This window comes from Schistocerca nitens, chromosome 2, assembly GCF_023898315.1.
Source record: "Schistocerca nitens isolate TAMUIC-IGC-003100 chromosome 2, iqSchNite1.1, whole genome shotgun sequence".
In the NCBI taxonomy this organism is placed as follows: domain Eukaryota; kingdom Metazoa; phylum Arthropoda; class Insecta; order Orthoptera; family Acrididae; genus Schistocerca; species Schistocerca nitens.
This window is the reverse complement of record NC_064615.1, coordinates 452,194,469-452,216,221: the sequence shown is the minus strand read 5'-3', so window position 1 is coordinate 452,216,221 and position 21,753 is coordinate 452,194,469. Positions and strand designations below refer to the sequence as shown.

At 39.8% G+C, this 21,753-nt stretch overlaps 1 protein-coding gene across 5 annotated transcripts in view; it reads right to left on the bottom strand.

The window, feature by feature from the left end:
• The window catches only part of LOC126236327 (ubiquitin-like-conjugating enzyme ATG3), an 89,713-nt gene that overhangs the window by 5,052 nt on the left and 62,908 nt on the right, over positions 1-21,753 (bottom strand). For 4 of the 5 annotated variants that reach the window (XM_049945547.1, XM_049945548.1, XM_049945544.1 and 1 more), the window contains 2 exons: positions 15,646-15,789; positions 15,421-15,548 (listed from right to left, as the gene is read on the bottom strand). In XM_049945547.1, coding sequence (XP_049801504.1) covers positions 15,421-15,548; positions 15,646-15,789 — 272 coding nt within the window. Of the gene's footprint in view, positions 1-1,477; positions 1,587-15,420; positions 15,549-15,645; positions 15,790-21,753 lie in introns of those variants that run through there. The other variant, XM_049945546.1, reaches the window with a different exon arrangement.

Genomic DNA, 21,753 nt, shown 5'->3' with positions numbered 1-21,753 from the left:
AAAGGGATGGATGGCGTGCAGCACACAGAGGCTTTGAAGGGCACTAAGAGAGTTGGAGCAGATGACGCATTTGAAAAGCCTGTGTTGCTGGATCTACTGCATGGCCTGACACAGGGCGAAGAGATCTGCTGTAAATATTGAGCAGTGTTCCAGAAGCCAATACCGAAAAATGTCGGCGCCAATGATGAAGGCACACCCGACACCATGGTCAGTCCAAGAGCCATCAGTGTACACGAAGGTACTATTGCAAAGTTCCACGTGAAGGACGTGGAGTAGTGTCCTTAGGAAGTGAATGAAGGCCAAGCTGAATACAGGCCGCCGCACGAACCACACCCACCAGGAAAGTTCCAGGTAGCATGAAGTTAAGCTGCCGGAGAAAGAGCTGCAAATTTCAAGAGGTACCAGAGAAGAGGAACACGCCCCATACTGGTGATCAAAGGAGGAGGCTGAGGATAAAATCACAGCAGTAGGACAGCAGTAGTTCAGCAGCTTCTGCATACAGACTCTCAACCCAGCTAGTGTGAAAGGTGCCAGTGGCCAAACTGATGCCACAAAGAAGGATAGTATTGAGACAGCATAAAAGGGACGGGCATGCAGATGCATAAACAAAGCATGCATAGTCTAGTTTCGAACAGACAAGGGACCGGTACAAACGGAGGAGTGTGCTTCTCTCTGCTCTCAAAGAAGCATCACTCAAGACACATAGGACACTGAGCGACCACATGTAGCAGGCTGCCAGGTAAGACACGTGGGAGGACCAAGAATGTTTCCTATTGAGCAGGAATTTCGAAGTTTCAATAAATGTTAGAGCAACAGGCCCAATGTGTAAAGACAGTGGAAGAAGGCAATTGCACAAACAGATTTGTCAGTGGGAAAACGAAAGCCACTGTCGATGCTCCATGAGCAAAGGCGCTGAAGACACCGCTCAATAAGACAAGTCCATGGAGAATTACAATAGATAGCAAAATCGTCAAGAAAAAGGGAGCTGGAGATGCCTGGCAGGAGACAGGCCATTATAGGGTTAATGACAATAGCAAAGAAGACAACACTAAGCATGGAACCCTGAGGCACACTGGTTCCCTGGAAAAAGGTGTCCGACAAGGCAGAACCCACACATACCTTGAAAACTCATTTTAAAAAAAAAAAAAAAAACTGCTGAAGGAAATGAGATGTGGCCTCGGCAGCCCCACATGGAGAGAGTACAGATGATACAATTCCTCCAGCAGGTGTCGTAGGCCTTCTCCAAATCAAAAAACACTGCCACAGTCTGAAATTTCCGTAGAGAACTATTCATGACATTGGTGGACAAAGTAACGAGATGGTCAACTGCAGAATGGAGCACTCAAAATCCGCACTGTACAGTGGTTAGTAAATTGCGAGACTTGAGCCACCATACCCACTGGGCACAAATTATACGTTCCACCACCTTGCAAAGACAGCTGGTGAGAGAAAGGGGTGGGAGCTGGAAAGAACGTGTTTGTACCTACCAGGTTTAGGTATGGATGTGACAGTGGCTTCACGGCAGCATCTGGGAAACATGCCCTCTGCCCAGATGCAGTTGTACATATGAAGCAGAACGTGCTTGCCTGCAACAGAAAGGTGCTGCAACATCTGAATGTGAACAGCGTCTTGCCCTGGGGTGGAGGATCGGGATGAAGTGAGAGCATGATTTAGCTCCTTCATAGTAAAGGGGGCACTGTAGCACTCATTATTGTGAGAAGAGAAGGGTAGCACCCCCCCCCTCCCCTCCCCTCCACTCCACTTGTTTCTAATGTAGGAAGATAGGGTGATAGTGGGAGGAGCTCAAAATCTCTGCAAAATCGTGCCCAAGGTGTTGCAGGTAGCAATAGGGTCCACAATGACATTGTCTGCTACTGTCAGGTCGAAAATTGGGGAATGGATCTTGGTACCAGAGAGCTGTCGGAAGAGGGAGTGGAACTGTTAAAGGAACTAGTGAATGAAATCCAGCAAGCTTTTTTGTTATCCTGAAGAAAGCAATGACACTGTGCACAAAACTGTTTACAATGAATGCAGTTTGCCATCGTAGGATAATGCTTAAAAATAGACAGAGCACATCTCCATGCGTGAACTGATGAATTGGGTCGCGGCACGCCTCAGTCCACCAAGAGACTGAGACACCTCATGGTAAAGAGGAGTGCGAGGAATGGAACGTTCTTCAGTGGTAAAGATAATGTTTCTTGGATATTCTACCTGGCCATCATAACTGGGGAAATGTTGTTCATCGAAGGTCACCAGGTAGGAGTAAAGCCTTCAGTCGGCCTTAGTAAGCTGCCATTTGGATGTGCATGTAGGTGGGGTAGGTGTCAGCAAACTGATAGTACACGGGAAATGGTCGCTCCAGTATTTTCAGAGAGAACAGACCACTCGTGACAATTGGCAAACAGGGCAGTGCAGAAGGTTAGTGCGTGGAGTCTGAAAGTAATGTTGGTGCTCCTGGGCTGAGGCAAAGAGGTTAAGTTGATTGAGGTGGGCCAAGAGGGCATGTCTCTGACAGGTTCTGGGAAAACCCCAAAGGGGATAGTGTACATTAAAGTCACCAAGCAGCAGAAAGTGGTGAGGTAGCTGCCCAACAAGATGGAGGAAGTCTGCCCTGCTGACATCAAATGACAGAGATGTACACGGTTCAAAGGGAAAAGACGAACTGCAACAGCTTGAAGGTGGGTAATCAGGGAGATGGGTTCACTATGAAAGTAACTCCGTGTGAGTAGCAGGACTTCCCCATGAGATGGAATGCCGTCCTCGGTGGGGCGAGGGGGGAAGGTCAAACGAACCGGGAAGAAATGCGAGAGCTCAAAGCAATTGTGAGGATGCAGTTTTGTTTCCTGAAGGCAGAGAAAAAGGGGATACTGTGATTCTAAGAGCAGCCATAAATCCTCTTTGTTGGATCTAAGATGTGAACGTTCCATTGGAGGAAAGTCATAAAGGGGTGTACACCTCAGTGGCTGCCGAGTGCCAGCCATCGAACACTTACTGTCACAAGGCACAGAGGCAGGAGGCTCCTACTCCGTGAGGTCTACAGAAGCATTGGCATTCTTCTGTCGGCCTGCAGAAGGAAAAAAAAAAAAAACACAGGCAAGATGTACCAAAAAATCGGATAACCACAGTTTGGATGTAGAACTTGTAGCAACATAATTAAGGATCAAAACAGTAACGTTTTATTATGATGGGGAAGATGTCACAAAGAATGAAGTGGAAACATGAATTCACAGTACCATTATTTATCAGGTCAGTATTCAACGTGCTTTAAACAACAAAAAAGTGACTGGAACAGGTAACATCCCTGCTGAGTTATTACAGAATGATGGAAATAAGGTGAAAGTTGTGTCTGCTCTGACAGTGGCACACTACCAATAGATTTTTTTAATTACACAACTTGAAAATGCAAATGCCAATGACTATTGGACAGAACACTGGCATTACTAAGCCAATGCTTCAAAAGTTCTATTCACATCACTAAGGACAGACAAAAAACTAAGACTGACTAACATTTAGGCAAAAATCAATTTTGATTTAGAAAAGGGAAAGAACAATGGAAGCTATAATGGCACTGCGAATGATCTTAGAAAGATGAAGTGATATGGACAGGAAAATATACATCACATACATTGACCTAGAGAAGGCTTTTTATAGAGTGGACTAGAAGATACTGTCTGGGAAACTGAATAAAACTGTTATAGATTGGAGAGAAAACAAATTCTCGAATGAAACAAAACCCAGAGAACCGAAATGGATATCAATGACACTAAAAAAGAGGCTAGAATAAAAAGAGCTCTTCCACAAGATTGTTCTATCTCACCAAATTTATTTATAGAAAGTGCAATAAAAACACTGAATTTGATTTGATATAGTAGTGTTACCAGATTCTGGAAAGGAAATGAACTATATATCAAAAACTTTTGTCTAAATAATTAGATAGATAAAAAATCTACTCACCAACCAGCAGAAGGAGATTACACATATACAGCTATTAAAGTTCGCAAGCATTTGGAGCCAGTGGCTCCTTCTTCTGGCAGAAGAACTGAAGAGGTAAGAATAGGGTTGAAGGAAAGGGACTGGTGAGGTTTAGGAAGAGGGGTAGAGTTCAGAAAAGTCGCCCAAACCACATTCAGTAAGTCTCCCTGGACCTGGGGTTCTGGGAGACTTTTCCAAACTTTCCACATTTCCTAAACCTCACCCATAGCTACCAACTATTACGGATTGTCTGTAACTATTATGGATGTATCACCTTCATTAGGGAGCATGGAGAGGTACTAAAAAATTAGCAAAATGGACATTATCAATTTCTTGTTACAAAAATTCAGAAAAGATACTGTCTACTTTTTGCCAGTCATACGTTACTAAAATGTTTTATAGTTTTTTTTTTCCAGATTATGTAGTAAACCTGTCTAGGAATGATTTCGACACACAAGTCTAGCGCAACAGCCATTTAGCAGTGGAAGTAAGAAAATTGGTAGACACGTCATCCTCGCACGGAAGTTGGAACCACCTGTGAATGTCCGCATGCATACTAGGTGGCAATAATGTGCATATGCATACAGAACATAGTTCTGTGATATTTACATAAGAGAACAAAAATTACATAGTAAATAATCACAAAAAACAATTACTTAATTAAGAGGAACCCTGAGCTCCCTGAAATTTTTATTCGAATGAGTGACATAAAAGAACTATACCGTGCCCTTTGAGTTTCATGCAGTATTTTGAGTGATCGGGGTATTTCCATCTAGTGCACATGCCAGGACGATTACTGCCTGCATTGCGTACACACCGCTGATATTTTCAGTAATCATTACATTGTGTTCAGTGGTAATATTCATCCACTTAGAATTCGATAACACTGTGTTGGCTGTCAAGGAAAGTTTTAGTAGTCTGGTTTTTTTTTTTTTTTTTTTTTTTGTCTACATAGCAGCTTATGCATAAGACATTGGACCAGTCAAGTTATAAATATACAGGCTGAAAGTCATTTCAAGGCATACATATTTAAGGTTACATTAATAGACTTTACACATAAGTAGTTATATAACACATTTCATAAATTTAAGTATTCTTCAATGGAGTAAAAGCAATGATGCTGTAAATATGACTTTAGAGAGTTTCCAAATGTATTGACCTCAGTGATAGCTTTTATGTTTTCAGGAAGTTTGTTATAAAGCTTAACTCCCATGTGAAAAGTACCTTTTCGGCACAGTGCTGTGCTGATTTGAGTCATATGTAAGTTTCTGTTTTGTGTTTTGGTTTTGTCTGGTAAAGTGATCCTGTAACCCGGAAGGTGTACACGATCAAAGGCAGAGCCACGTGTGAAAGCACCCACGTGATCTACCAACTGACCTGCCTACACTGTGACACATTCTAGGTGGGAATGACCAGTAACAAACTGTCCATTCGCATGAATGGACACAGGCAGACAGTGTTTGTTGGTAATGAGGATCACCCTGTGGCTAAACATGCCTTGGTGCACGGCCAGCACATCTTGGCACAGTGTTACACCGTCCGGGTCATCTGGATACTTCCCACTAACACCAACCTATCCGAACTCCGGAGATGGGAACTTGCTCTTCAATATATCCTCTCTTCCCGTTATCCACCAGGCCTCAATCTCCGCTAATTTCAAGTTGCCGCCACTCATACCTCACCTGTCATTCAACATCATCTTTGCCCAAACTCTTTGTCTTTAAATATGTCTGCTTGTGTCTGTATATGTGTGGATGGATATGTGTGTGTGTGCGCGAGTGTATACCCGTCCTTTTTTCCCCCTAAGGTAAGTCTTTCCGCTCCCGGGATTGGAATGACTCCTTACCCTCTCCCTTGAAACCCACATCCTTTCGTCTTTCCCTCTCCTTCCCTCTTTCCTGATGAGGCAACAGTTTGTTGCGAAAGCTTGAATTCTGTGTGTATGTTTGTGTGTCTTTCGACCTGCCAGCACTTTCATTTGGTAAGTCACATCATCTTTGTTTTTAGATATATTTTTCCTACATGGAATGTTTCCCTATATATATATATATATATGTTAGGTTAGGTTAGGTTAGGTTAGGTTAGGTTAGGTTAGAATAAAAAATTGCATGGAGCGAGATTTGATCCGGCGACCATCAGATTACGAACCCGAGCGCTTACAGCTGCACCACGACGCTGTAGAAAATAATTAATCGTAGAGAGTATTTCACCGCAACGGTTTATTTTAACTGTCGATTTTCTCGACAACGACTGAGAAGTGCATCGTGGTGCTTTGCCACATTACACCTCTGGCCATGAGCTTTTATTATGCGCAGCATGAATCGAATCTGAATTTCACAATTGGCGGTCTCCCCTTGTAAGACGAGAATGAAAGTAAGCATTATAAGCATCCAATACTGTTTTCTCACTACAGCATGATTTTAATGAACAAAGAAGGTAACACGTTTTGCTCAGTTCTGCATTGAGATATTCAATATGCTTATTCCATCTGATGTTACGCTGCAGCCGAAGTCCTAAGAATTTGGTTTCAGTATCTTTACCAACTGGTTCGTCATTGATAGAGACTGATGGGATAAACATGTCCTTGTTAGGAACATTGTGGAATTTTAGAGCAATGGTTTTCTTACTGTTTATTACAAGCTGATTACTCTGTGCCCAGCTGCTAAGTTGTTTCGTGACCGTGTTTACTGTCTGCTGTAACTGTTTATCGTCGTCTCCTTTTAGTAGAATCGTTGTGTCATCTGCAAATATGATTGTTTCGTGTGCATCAACATTTAAGCTTAGATCATTTATGTACAGAAGAAACAGAAGAGGTCCCATTACTGATCCTTGGGGTACACCACATTTAATTTGTTTATAGTCAGATAAGTGATTAGATACAGTTTTTAGTTCAATACGTATGTGCTTGATGCACACTGCCTGCTTACGATTAGTCAGGAGGGAACTGATCCACTTGTTGGACAGACCTCGAATACATATCTTTCAAGCTTTCATAGCAGAATTTTATGGTCCACCATGTCAATAAATACTCCTATTGTTTCCTGTTTTTGTCCATCAGGTTTAGGATGGAATTGATGCACTCATAGACAGCAGTTGTCGTTGACCTCTTATTTCTGAATCATGTTGTTCATTACATAGGATCCTGTTTTTATTTATAAATTTCATAAGTTTCTCATACATAACTTTTTCCAGTACTTTAGAGATGCAGGAGGAAATTGTGATGGGTCTATAGTTATTTACATTGTCTTTATCCCATTTTTTATATACAGGAATAACTTTTGATGTTTTCAACACATCGAGGAAAGTGCCTGCCTGAAGTGAGCAGTCGCATACGTGTGTGAGTACTTCAATTATGTTTGATGCGCTCTTCTTTAACATTGTTGCAGGTATACCATCACTACCTGCCAATTTGGAATTTTTTAGTCCTTTTATTGCTTTAGCTACTTAATCTTGTAAAACAGAACTGATGTACATTGATCCTCTACATGCACTTATTTTATATTCATTTGCCTGGGTGCTCTTAAAGTTTGATTGTAACATATTATCAGCAACACCTGTGAAAAAGTTGTTGAATGTGTTGGCTACTTCTAAGGGGTTTGTTATTTTTTTATTTTTATGTGATTGTGTTAGATTTTTGCAAGATTGTCTGTATTCTTTTTTTATAACACTCCACATAGCCTTTGATTTATTAGCTAAATTATAAATGATTTCATCATTATGCTTCATTTTTGCTGCTTTTATTACTTTTCTTAATATTTTGGAGTATTTCTTATACGCGCGTACTACAGGTGAGGAATTTTTTGAGTTACATATTTCATGTAGTAGTATTTTCTTCTGGCATGAAACCCTTATTCCCTTTGTGATCCAGCTGTTTGTTCTAGAGTTCACCCGTATGGTTAATGTTGTCAGTAGGAATGCAAGCTCAAAGAAATGGGTTAATGTATCAATGAAGGTGTTGAATTTTTCATTTATATCATTCATTTTGTACACTCCTGGCCATTTTTCTTTCTGTAATAAGTTATTGAAGTAGTTTACATTATGCTAATTATAACTTCGATATGCTGTTCTGAAAGACATGTTGCCTTGTACTTTTATGCTTAATATTTGAACAAGATGGTCACTAAAACCTGCAATGAAAATTTTTAGTGTGGTGTTGTGTAAACTCTTCTTGACTAGAAACTGATCAAGAGCTGTTTGGCAAGTTTCTGTTACTCGGGTAGCTGCTTTTACTTCAGCTTTTAAATTGTAGGACGTTGCAAGGTTCAAAATGGTCTCCCTATTTCCACTATTCGTGAGGAAATCAATATTGAAGTCACCACAGATTATCAATTCACAATCCATTTTATTTACTTTATTTAGCAATGACTCCATTTCTGTAATAAGTTATTGAAGTAGTTTACATTATGCTAATTATAACTTCGATATGCTGTTCTGAAAGACATGTTGCCTTGTACTTTTATGCTTAACCCCTTACCGCATAATGTGCCAGATATGGCACATACCACTTTTCTCTTTGCCAATCTCGTATCTGAGAATATATTTCCAAACTGCATGTTGGGACAGATATGGCACACAGTCAAGAGCAGCTGTGCAAGTAGTGTATGCCATCTGTTGGGAGAGTAAGGAATTACGTGTTATGAATCTTTGCTTTGTGTTGCTAGCTGTTTACATCCAAGTTTGGTCACACAAACAGTTGCAATCAGGTACAGTAAACGATTGATTTCAGTGTTTATATTATTTGCAGAGGAAAAAGGACATATGTGGACAGTTATAAAGAGGTAAGTTTATATATTTGTTCATTAGAATACATATAATACTGAAAAATAGGTCTGTGACGTATATGGCACAACATGCAGTCTGGTCCAATCGAGTACGTGGTTGCATTTTACCTAAGGAGGCAGCAAGGAAGATGAATGGTCGAGGCAGCATGGAGGAAAAGATAACAACAGTAGACGGTGTGCAACTGTCAGTAGTCTCCTGGTTTGATAATAAGTAGTCAACCCTTTGTCAACTTACGTTGGATGCAAACCAGAAGGCGAGATCAAGAGGCTTTTCAGGGAGGAAAAAGAATATAAAATGGTACCTTGTCCACACTCTGTGATGATCTACAATGACTACATAGGGGGGTGTCGATCTATTAGATTCTATGCTAGGATATTATAGAATTCAAATCAGATCAAAGATATGGTACTTGAAGATATTCTTTCATCTAGTTGACTTGGCTTGTGTGAACAGCTGGCTGTTATGGAGAAGAAGAAATACGGACTACATGCCCCTTGTTGATTTCAAGGTCGCAGTTGCAGAGGACCTCTGTAAAATTGGAAAATCCTTATCCAAGAAACGTGGTAGTCCAAGCAATGAAATACAAAAACAGCTTGACTGCAAGAAGAAGAGAGGTCCTACAGCAGATCTTCCACAGCGTCAGGTGCGACTGGATGGGATACATCACATGCCTATCTGGCTGGAAAACCGTGGTCGTTGCAAGTATCCAGAATGCAAGGGAAAATCCTATATAGCGTGTATGAAGTGCAGTACAACATTGTGCTTGAATAAGGAGAGAAATTGCTTCATCAAGTTTCATAATGAATAGAGAAAAATGGGAACAGAATGTGTGTTATTTTCTCAAAATGTGTGTATTGTAATGAATAGAAAGTGTAATTGTTTTACATAAATACAGTTCTGCTAGTTCATGTACGTATCTTACTGTGTATTTTCCACATTGTGCATCATCAATCCCAAAACTGGTATCACATGGTATTAGTCGTTACTGCATGCTGTCCCATATAAGGCACAAACCCTTAATTCTAAAATAACCGCCTCTACATAAGATTTAGAATTTTTTAAGCATTTTTTATGAAATCAGAACATCGAACATAACATGTAACATTTTTTTCAGAAAAATAAAAAAAATCATGCAGTAAGGGGTTAATATTTGAACAAGATGGTCACTAAAACCTGCAATGAAAATTTTTAGTGTGGTGTTGTGTAAACTCTTCTTGACTAGAAACTGATCAAGAGCTGTTTGGCAAGTTTCTGTTACTCGGGTAGCTGCTTTTACTTCAGCTTTTAAATTGTAGGACGTTGCAAGGTTCAAAATGGTCTCCCTATTTCCACTATTCGTGAGGAAATCAATATTGAAGTCACCACAGATTATCAATTCACAATCCATTTTATTTACTTTATTTAGCAATGACTCCATTTTGTTTAAGAAAAGTTCAAAATTCCCGGATGGTGATCAGTAAACTGTAGCAATAACCAGGTTGAACTGAGTAATTTTTATAGCTGCAGTTTCATAATCCTTTACGACATTTGCCCAAGTTAAGTTAGGTAGTGTAATAAAATCTACATTATCCTTTGTGTAAATTGCTCTTCAGCAACTGTTATAGTGTCCATAACGATAAGCTTGACAAAAACGATAATGTAAAATTAAATAGTGCGAAAGATACCCCCGAGTGAAGGTGAGAAAAAAAAAAACTGTACCAAATTCAGACATTAATATTGTGGAACACCAAAGTGTTAGTACAATGGATGGCAGTTTAACTATAAAACGTAAAACTGGACAGAAATATGGAAACAGTATAGTAAAAGAATGGCTGTATTTGGTAAAATCAAATAAATCAGACCAACATGTGTTTTGTACAGTGTGTTCACAAGAGATTTCTATAAAGCTTACTGGACGTGGTGATTGCCATCATCATGTTCTGTATAAAGTACATGTAGACCTAACAAAACTTCAATCTTCAAATGCACCATTGTAATCATTTGGAATAAAACCTGCCAAGGAAGACTCTGTCACCAATGCTGAAATGCTTTTAGTTCATTTATTGTTGAACCGTCTGCCAATATTTTTGTGCAGATCATATTTCACAGCTGTTCAAAAAATATTTCCTGGGTTCTCAGATTGCTAAAAAATACAGCTGTGGAAGAACTAAAGGAACTGCAGCTATAAATTCTTTGCCACCTGGAACACAATGATGTAGTAGAATACTTTAAAGGAAACTCCTTTCCTCTTGCAACTGATGGTAGCACAGACATTGCGGATATGAATCTACATCTACTTGACATTATTTACTTTAATATTCAACAGGGAAAGATGTGCACGACAGTATTGTCAATTGCATGACAATTGCTGGAATACAGTGGTAGGACATACAAGACAAGTCGCTGCGTTTTTGAAGAACAATTTTGTTCCTGCCACCTTTTTCATTTAGCTACACAAAATGGTGTGAAAAGCCTACAATATTTTGATGCTCAAGAATTTGTAATGGACAGTTTCTACTTTCTCCAAACGAATTCAAAAACACAGTTTACTTTCAAACTTTATCAAATATGTATGGCAGTAAGCCCCCTAAAATACCAAAGTATGTTTGTACAAGACGGCTCTCTCTGCTCTAATCAATAGAAAGAATAATTGAACAGTTGGAACCTCTTTAAAATTTTTCAACAATGAAGCTTCAAAAATGTAAACACCTCTCACTTATCTCGAATGTGCCCTATCCTAAATCATCCAGTGACTAAGTTATGTCTTCTTTTCTTGTGTAATAGCCTTTTGTTATTTACAAAAGCAAATGTATTCCTTCAGAAAGAAGGGCCAGTAATTCACAGTTTACATATTTGATTGTGAGATTTACTAATCGTTCTGCAGTACCTACTTCTGGTAGTCTGCTGGGATTGAAATTTTAAAAAAATAAATAAATAGCGCAAAGGGGATGAATATATTATTGTTGATGTAGACACTAGAAGCTACATTCATCATACCAAGCTTGAAAAATCTGTAGTTACAAAATTTTATGAAGATTTCTGAAGATTTTTCATCAACTCATTTAGTTAAGCAAAGAAAAATTTCCACTACATGATGACTTTTTAAAAACTGATAAGTTATAGATATTGGATCTAGGAAAAGAAAATCATTATTATCAGTTGTAAAGATGAATAAGCTATTTCCTGATGCTCCGAGGGATTGTGAAAAAAAGTTAGACTTTTGAAGATACCAGTTTGATGACTTTGGAATGGTGGAAGATGAGAGCTGATACTGCTTGGTACAAAATATCTGCTACGTGTGATGCATCAGGCATCAAAAAGTACCCATCACTGAGCAAGCTTATGCTTGCATTACTGTTTATTCCTCATAGTAATGCTGCCTGTGAGAGAGTTTTCATTATTGTTAGGAAAACAGTACTGAATTTCAATCTAGTGTGAACACAGGAAACTTAAAGTGCTTTGATCATCAGTAAAATGAACCGTTTATCTTCAGGAAGAGGATGTTACCAACTAATTTTTCAAAGGATCAGATTCAGGCTGTAAAGAGCGCAACAAAATTATCACTCAAGAGAAAATTATCATCAGCCACCAGTGAAAATCTATATTGTACAAGTAGAGGCAATGGATGAGAAAGACTTATAAACATTTTTGCATAAAGCACTGAAGACAGGCCTCATTTCATGATGTAGGTGAATTTTGTTTACATGTTTTACCTTCCTTTTTAATTAATGATTTTAAATATATACGTGTATCAATTTTGCAGTATTTGTAATTTACAGAAATGTTTCTAGAGCACCTTCCTTTATGTTTACTAAACTTTTTTCACTTAACCTGATTTTTTATTTACATCTGTTGTAATTTCTGGAAAATAATCTTTATTTAGAGCCAGAAAGTGTCTGAAATACAGTTTAAAAAGGCTTAAAAGACAATTCTAATTTTTAAAATTTTCCAACTAAATCACTTCAGGCAAATGCTGGTATTGTTCTTTTGAAAGGGCACGGCCGCTGATTTCCTTCTCCATCCTTGACACAATCCGAGATTCAGCTCTGTCTCTAAATGACCTTGAGGTCGATGGGACATTAAACAATAACAATCCACAACCCCCCCCCCCCCCCCCACACACACACACACAATTTCTGAAGGAGAGGCTGTGAACAAGATTCTATATTTGTCTTGTGATTACTGACGGCCACTTGTAAAGGTTGATAGCCGTGCTCATCAATTGTTTTCCTTCACCGCTCATCCTTCACTTTCAACCCTTCTGCCAAAAGGAGGTGCCACTCGCTCCGAAAGCTTGCAAACTTTAATAGCTTTATACGTGTGTTCTCCTGCTGCTACTTTGTAATGAGGTTTTTTTATATATCCAATCACATTATATTTTCAAAAGTTGGTCATTTTCATTTAAAAAATTGTGTGATGCTTTACACAACCACAAACCCAAAGAAGCATAAAATAATGGTGATAGATAAATCAACAGATAAGTAAGGGCAAACACTAAGATAAGAAATAATATAATATGCAAGTAAATGAATTTTACTGTTTGGCAAATAACAGATGATAACAGAAGTATAACTGAAGTTAAAAGAAGAACTGCAATGATTAAAGAAGCAGTCAGAAATAAGGAATTAACAAATTACCTCCTTAATGTAGAAACAAGGAAAAAATGCATCAAGCAATTTGTTTTGAATATGAAGGTAGTAACTGTTCCATCAGAACAGATACCAATGATGACCATGCACCTTCGCTAGAAAGAAATGATAATTAATCGAAACCCTCAGCTGCCAACAGGTGTTGTTGGCATACCTCAATGGGGACAGCTGAAAATGTGTGCCCCAACCTGGACTCGAACCGGGGATCTCCTGCTTACATGGCAGACGCTCTATCCATCTGAGCCACCGAAGGCACAGAGGATAGCGCGAATGCAGGGACTTATCTCTTGCACATTTCCCGTGAGACCCACATTCCGAACTGTCCACAACTTACATTCATAATGTTCCTAAAGGATATTTGCCCATTAACTCATTACTCGCAAACTGAGGGTTTCAATTAATTATAATTTCTTTTTAGAGAATCTGCACATGGTCATCATTGGTATCTGTTCTTACGTAACAGTTACTTCCTGTGCGAATGCACACACCTTGCCCGAACTCTTACGAGCATAGTCACCTTAGTTGGCAAACTACTGATTGAGCATTATACACTGATACAGATAGAGAGAATGGTTGGTCTCTATTTACTTTACAGGAGCAAATTTCGACTGAGGCCAGTACACACATTTAAAACTGAAAACAACTATTCCTAGCTTTTGGAACCACTAGTTCCTCCCTGAGGGTGGAAAGAGGGATAGGTTGGAGGAAAGGCGATGTTTAAGTTATCTAGAGGCTGCTTGCTACTGAATGCCTTAACTCAACATTCATTCATAACCTCAGCACATAGGCCTATTTTGCTACTATTTGGAATGTTATTCTACAATGGCACATAAAGGTGGTCACTGAAACACAAACAACTCATTCTACCTTTTTATTAACTTAAACAGAAAAGATGAAGAATTTCGTATCATCTGATGGTTGAAAATATTTTTTGATGATAAATTCCAGTGATCAAAACATAACTAGGCAGAAAATGGAAACATCTTAAAGGAAAACTGCTGTTGGTATTCTAAACACTCATACTCTGAGGAGGATATAAGATGAACATCAACAAAAGCAAAACAAGGATAATGGAATGTAGTCAAATTAAATCAGGTGATGCTGAGGGAATTAGATTAGGAAATGAGACACTTAAAGTTGTAAATGAGTTTTGCTATTTGGGGAGCAAAATAACTGATGATGGTCGAAGTAGAGAGGTTATAAAATGTAGACTGGCAATGGCAAGGAAATCGTTTCTGAAGAAGAGAAATTTGTTAACATCGAGTATAGATTTAAGTGTCCGGAAGTCGTTTCTGAAAGTATTTGTATGGAGTGTAGCCATGTATGGAAGTGAAATGTGTATGATAAATAGTTTAGACAAGAGAATAGAAGCTTTCGAAATGTCGTGCTATAGAAGAATGCTGAAGATTAGATGGGTACATCACATAACTAATGGTGCTTAACAGAATTGGGGAGAAGAGGAGTTTGTGGCACAACTTGACTAGAAGAAGGGATCGGTTGGTAGGACATGTTCTGAGGCATCAAGGGATCACAAATTTTGTATTGGAGGGCAGCGTGGAGGGTAAAAATCGTAGAGGGAGACCAAGAGATGAATACAATAAGCTGATTGAGAAGGATGTACGTTGCAGTAGGTACTGGGAGATGAAGAAGCTTGCACAGGATAGAGTAGCATGGAGAGCTGCATCAAACCAGTCTCTGGACTGAAGACCACAACAACTCTGACTAATGAAAAAATAAATCTTTATAACTTGTTAACTACCTTAAAACAACAAACCAATGAATGAAACTAGTACACCCTTATAAAACTTCCTTAATTAATAAAAAGAGAAATGTTTATAACAAGTCAAAAGTTCCTCTCTCGTTCCATATGCGTCTCGCACATTAAATGATTCCATATGCTTCTCGCACCTTAAATCTTCTTTTAAATCTACCAAATATGTTTAGTTAATTTTTTTTACACTGTTCTTCCACCTAGTTCTGCTGCATCACTCAAGTTACTCTAGAGTAACTTCAAGGCTATAAAATTCTTGAAACTTACTTGCATGGATGTACTGATGCCATTGGTGGTCCTGGCATATGTGGATGCGTTTCCATTGTCACTGTCTTCTTAGCATGATCCTGGCTAACATCTTCATACATCTGTTCAACTGTTAAAGGCTTGCGTTTCTGTTTAATGGTAAATACAACATGAATAATTATATATGACACTTAACCATTGAGTTCTTGTTAACGGTGTGTGTATTTACTTAAGGCTGGTATTCACCTCATCATATCCAGAAAGCCACAATCTTGGTGTCTGGTAGTATTTATCATATGTGATGTGCAAGTCGTAAGTTCTTGTGTGAATAATTTCACCAGCAGAAGCTTCCATTTCTTTTGTAGTGTTATTGGAAGCAATTACAGTATTCTGAAATTTAAAGAAGTTAAAATTAGCACCTAAGTAGCAGCTATTGTACATGAAGATGAAATGCATAAAAGAAATTACTCTGTTTATGCCATTGACTTTTCATTTGTCATACATGCTCTAAAACAAATTATCAGTGAAGTAGTAAATAAGGCACCAATAATGCTAAGGAAGAATGTGACAGTAAAAACAATATGTAGCAAACATTTTCCCCAATGTTGTTAAGATTCTAAGCACCAAGAAATAGTCATTTTGTGGGACTCCCACAGACAAAAACGTGTAATATTTAACAGTACACTGTATCCCTTTACACATGAGCAGAGAGTTTTTGTGCCAGTTCTTTCTTTCTATATTTCGCATCAATCACTTGGGGGCCTCACTTATATATGAGAGCAATCCCAAAAGAAAGGTCTCCAAAGCATTGGGGATGCGAACAAACTGTTTGTCGGCTGTTGGTCACTCCCAAATAAGAGCACGCACGCACGCACACACACACACTTCACTCTGATGCTCAGTCTTGGTTTGGCACCCACTTAGAATGGAGCTCCCACTGAATGCTATCACCAACTATAAAGTTTGCACAGATATTAGATTTCTGAATGTAAAAAGTGTTAAACTGGTTGAATTTAATTGCTAACTGATGGAGGTGAATGAACAGTTGTGCATGGATGTCACAAACATTGCCAGTGGTAAATTTCCAGTGATATGGTCACAAAGAGTTGAGAATATTATGCATAAAGATTGAAGGATCACTCCAGATGCTCTCTGCACTTTGTTTCCTGGAGCACTATCCACAGGCTTTTAAAGGGAAACTTTTAATATCATAATGTGCTTGCAAGGTGGGTACTGCATATTTTGATAGATCACAAACAGCAATAGGTTGATTGTTCCTGTAAATTTCTTCACCCCTATGCAGACGAAAGGGACAACTTCTTGGCCTCTACTGCTTTGGGGACAAAACCTGTATAGTTCACTTTAAATCTGAGGAAAAAAAAACAACAGTCACATGAGTGGTGGCATCCCTCTTCACTCAAGTTGTGAAAAATGGAACACATTTTGGAACCAGAAGGGGGTACTGTTGGCCAACTTTCTACCTGCTGCATGAGGGGAAAAAAGGGAAAAAAAGAAAAACCACCACTGACAGGTACTGTGAAACATTACAAAAAATAATAAGGCAATTCAGAAACACAGAAGAGGAATGTGGAGCAAGAGTGAAAGCATTCTCCACAACAGCATCCATCCTAACATGGACTGTCAAACCATCAGTCTTCTGCAGTCTTCATCATTGTCACACACCCACCATACAATCCAAAATTGGCACCGAGCAACTGCCACCTGTTCCCCAAGTTGAAGGAATATTCGTCTGTACGGCGGTTTTGCTCCAGTGACAAGGTGAATGATGAGATTCGATGCTTCCTGAAGGACATGGTAGCAGTTGGTATGATATGGGCATTATAAAACTGCCAGAACATGCACAAAAAATTACTGATGTTACGTAGAAAACTAAAGCATTCTTCAACTTATAAAATGATGCAATGTTCTATTATAGAAAATAAACAGTTGTTTATACAGGGTGTCCCAGCTATCTTGTCCACCCAAAATATCTCTGGAACAATAACAGCTATTGGAAAACGACTTTCACCGGTATCAATGTAGGGCTGGGGCCCATGACTGTACATATTTGGAAACATTCTAAAACGAAAGCATATGTGTCTTTTAACACAAACTTATGTTTTTTTTAAATGGATCTCCTATATTTTTTCTTCAGCAATCCATAGCATGACAAAGCACATACACAATGGCGTTGATTGCATCGCAATATTCCCATTACATCCCGAGATACTGAGACGCGAAGTTTACGCTTGAAACACCCGACATGCGCTGCTAGCGCATGTCCTGAGGCTCAGGTGTGAAACCCCTTGCTGCCCATAATCACATGTGATTGACATGTGTAATCACACATCCATACTTATCAAGAGGGACACTTACTTGTCAATCACATCGCGATTACGGGCAGCATGGGGTTCACGCCTGGGCCTCAGGACGTGCGCTAGCAGTGAATGTCGGGTGTTTCAAGCGTCAACTTCGCATCTTAATATCTCGGGATGTAATGGGAATATTGCGATGCAATCAACGCCATTGTGTATGTGCTTTGTCATGCTATGGATTGCTGAAGAAAAAATATAGGAGGTCCATTTAAAAAAACATAAGTTTGTGTTAAAAAACACATATGCTTTCAAAATTGTTAAGGCTTTCGTGGCCACTTGTTGACAAACTGCCTATTGGCTTCTGTCTCGGGTTCTTCGGCCGACGTTCATCTAATGATTTTTCTGACGTTTCGCCAGCACGAGTGGCTGGCATTGTCAAAGCTTCACCCTCCATTGCCGGTGGTGAACTGGAGCCGAGCTCGCGGCCACAGACTATATGTACCTGGCGCGCCAACGTCCGAGGGCTTCTCCCGTGCGGTTCTCCCCTTGCTACCTGCGACTTCCGTGTCGCCGACACGGAAGTTCTGGCTGTAGAGAAGCACTATCACACTCGCTTGTTTAGAGAAGCTGTAGAAATACAAAAACACGCGAACAGTTTCAACAAGAAAGAGGAAAGCCTTAAGGTAAACGGATCCTGGCTTCCCGTACTGCAGCGAACGACCGTCGCAGGTAGCAAGGGGAGAACCGCACCGGAAATGACCGCGGAGAAGCCCTCGGACGTTGGCGCGCCAGGTACATATAGTCTGCGGCCGCGAGCTCGGCTCCAGTTCACCACCGGCAATGGAGGGTGAAGCTTTGACAATGCCAGCCACTCGTGCTGGCGAAACGTCAGAAAAATCATTAGATGAACGTCGGCCGAAGAACCCGAGACAGAAGCCAATAGGCAGTTTGTCACATATGCTTTCGTTTTAGAATGTTTCCAAATATGTACATTCATGGGCCCCAGCCCCACATTGATACCGGTGAAAGTCGTTTTCCAATAGCTGTTATTGTTCCAGAGATATTTTGGGTGGACAAGATAGCTGGAACACCCTGTATATCTAAAAATGTAGGAGACTTTACTTTTGAAATTGCCCTTGTACACTGATTTTTTTCGATTTTCAATCGAAGTGCACCACTTCTTTCTAAATTTAAGTACGGACTATCCCAAAATTTTCACTTCACCTATATCTACGCTTAAGCAAAATATGCTATCAGCCACACTGATGACGTTCTCCTGTGGTACAGTTACCTATAGATTCCTTCGTTTATATGAAGGCTTTGTTTTAATAGAGGCAGTGGTCCTATTGAGAGAACCTGTCTCTGGAAAAATCAGAAGAATGCACATTGCAGGTGGCAGAAATTTATATCCAGCAAAAATGAAGAACAAACTGTGTGTTATGATGTGAAAAGATACTATAAGATGGGTTCCTACTCTGCAAATTGTCAGGTTTAATGACATAATATTAGTTGGTTTCCATATTGTCAGGTTTAATGACATAATATTAGTTGGTTTCCATGGGTTTTTATTTGCTGAACAACAAGGTTACACGTGTCCGGATTTTCTTAGCAGAACACCACCAGCTCGATAATGGTCTCAATTCAGCACGGATGGGATCCACAAGTTTCTTCAGAAATGTCATACCCATCTGGACCCACTCGTTGCTGATCAGTCCCATAAATCTACCAAGTTGTGGGGATGTTGATTATGGCGTTTCACCTCCTGCTTTAGAGTTCCAGACCGAGTGATTTAGCAAGCCATTGAGGAGCTACAGCATGCCTGAGTATTCCTCAAACCAGGTACATATGTTTGCACCCCTGTGAACACGGCTGCTGTCATCTTGGAAGATTTGAATACCCACAGCATACTCAGCTCGATGTAGAAGGAAGGCAAACACCTGCTCATCAAGACTGTTTAAACAAACGTCTTGGCCCATGTTCATGGTAACCAGAATGAATGTTCCCAAGTCATGCTACTAAATACACTTCCAAAAAAAAAGATAAAACTACCTCTGACCTGAACTACATCCACCATACTCTGAAGCTTTAACACCTCACTGGGCCATTGGTGCACTCAAACCTTGCATCATTTTAAAAGGTAGCAAAGTCATGACTCTCGTGACCACCCTAAGCTGCTTTTAATCAGCTAGGGTCCAGTTTTTTTGTTGTTCATCCCATTTCTGTGAGCCACAGCCTGCTGTGAGGTTTTTGACTCCAAATGTCATTTCACATAGTTCCATTACTGATATTCTCTTGGAAACTGGTTGAGATGGACCAGCATTCATTGACAGCAGCAATTTCTGTACATTTGAAATTAAGTATGTATGTATGACATTTGCCTCCAGAACCTGTCACCTAAGATCTTTTTACAACCACTGTTCTTATACCGTGTTACATGGTTCTGAGTGTTACACCATTCCCTGTCAACACGGACAGTAGATGTTGATATACCAACATACTGTTAACTTTATTCACAACCAGGTCATGGGCATGGGCATGGGCATGTAAAACATGACAGCACCGTCCTGCCATTTGGTCACATCTCCACATCAGCCCATCGTACTCTACTGATTCCACAAAACCAGATGGCACATACGCACCACTTCACTGCCATAACTTACAGCAGCAGAGGAGGGTCACTATGATCTCCATCTACATCATTCGAAAGCAACCAGTGTGTTGTTCTAAAGGCAGGCCGGTGTGGCCGTGCGGTTTTAGGCGCTTCAGTCTGGGACCGCGTGACCGCTACGGTCGCAGGTTCGAATCCTGCCTCGGGCATGGATGTGTGTGATGTCCTTAGGTTAGTTAGGTTTAAGTAGTTCTAAGTTCTAGGGGACTGATGACCACAGATGTTAAGTCCAATAGTGCTCAGAGCCATTTTGTTCTTCTAAGGGGGTGGGTTGTTCTGGGGTCTGATATTGTATCCAGTGAGCTTAATGTTTGAGCAAAATATTGAGAAAATGAGAAATATATAAAAATTGAAAGTGTCAAAAGGGAATATAGGTGTCTAAAAATGAGACTGACACAAAGTGCAAACTAGCAAAGCTGAAATGTCTAGACAAGAAATGCAAAGTGTAACAGTGTGCACAACTATGGAAGATATAGATGCATCTGCAGCCTGTATGAAAATAAAACTTTAGAGAAACGAGGTGCAAACATGTATGAACATTAAGGATTCAGGTGGCAAGCCGGTACTGAGCAAAGAAGGGAGCACTGTAAGGTGGAAAGACTACATATGAGGGTGGTTTGATAAGTCTAATAAAAAGAAACAAGAAAAAAAAATAGTCTGCTTTGAGGGATATAAACCTGGTCCAGCAATCCTCCAGCTTTTTCATCCCATCAGAGAGGGCTAAATCTGGTGAATATGGTGGATAAGGAACCAATCCATGCACTGTCACCATTGTTATTGCTGATGTGTGGGATGGTGCATTATCTTGATAAAATAGCACATTTTTGCATGCCAACCTCGGTCTTTTTTCAGCCAACATAAGTTTCAAAAGATCCAGCAATTGAGCACGTAGGGTCCAGTTATAGTTCTGCTGTTTTCCATGTATCTAATGAGGATTATTCCTTGGAAATCCCAAAAAACGGTGGCCATCACCTTTAACAGCTGACAAAATTGTCTTTGCCTTCATTAATGCACTTTCACCAACCTTTGTCCACTGTTTTGACTGCCATTTTAACTCTGATGTGTAATGATGGATCCAGGTTTCATCAAGTCACAAACCAGTGTAAAATGTCTTGTGGATGGTGATTAAACATCACCAGACACGAGGTTGAAATTCTGTGCTGGATGCGCTTTTGATCAACTGTGAGCAATCGTGGCAACCACCTCACACACAGCTTCTTTGTAGCAAGAATATTATGCACTCGCTCAGTTGAGATGCCTACAGTCTCAGCAATCTCACAAATTTTTATTTGGTGGCCCTGTTTTGCCCAATCACAGATTTTCTCGATGGTTTCCTTTGTGGTGACCTCAACTGGGCAGATGGGAAACACT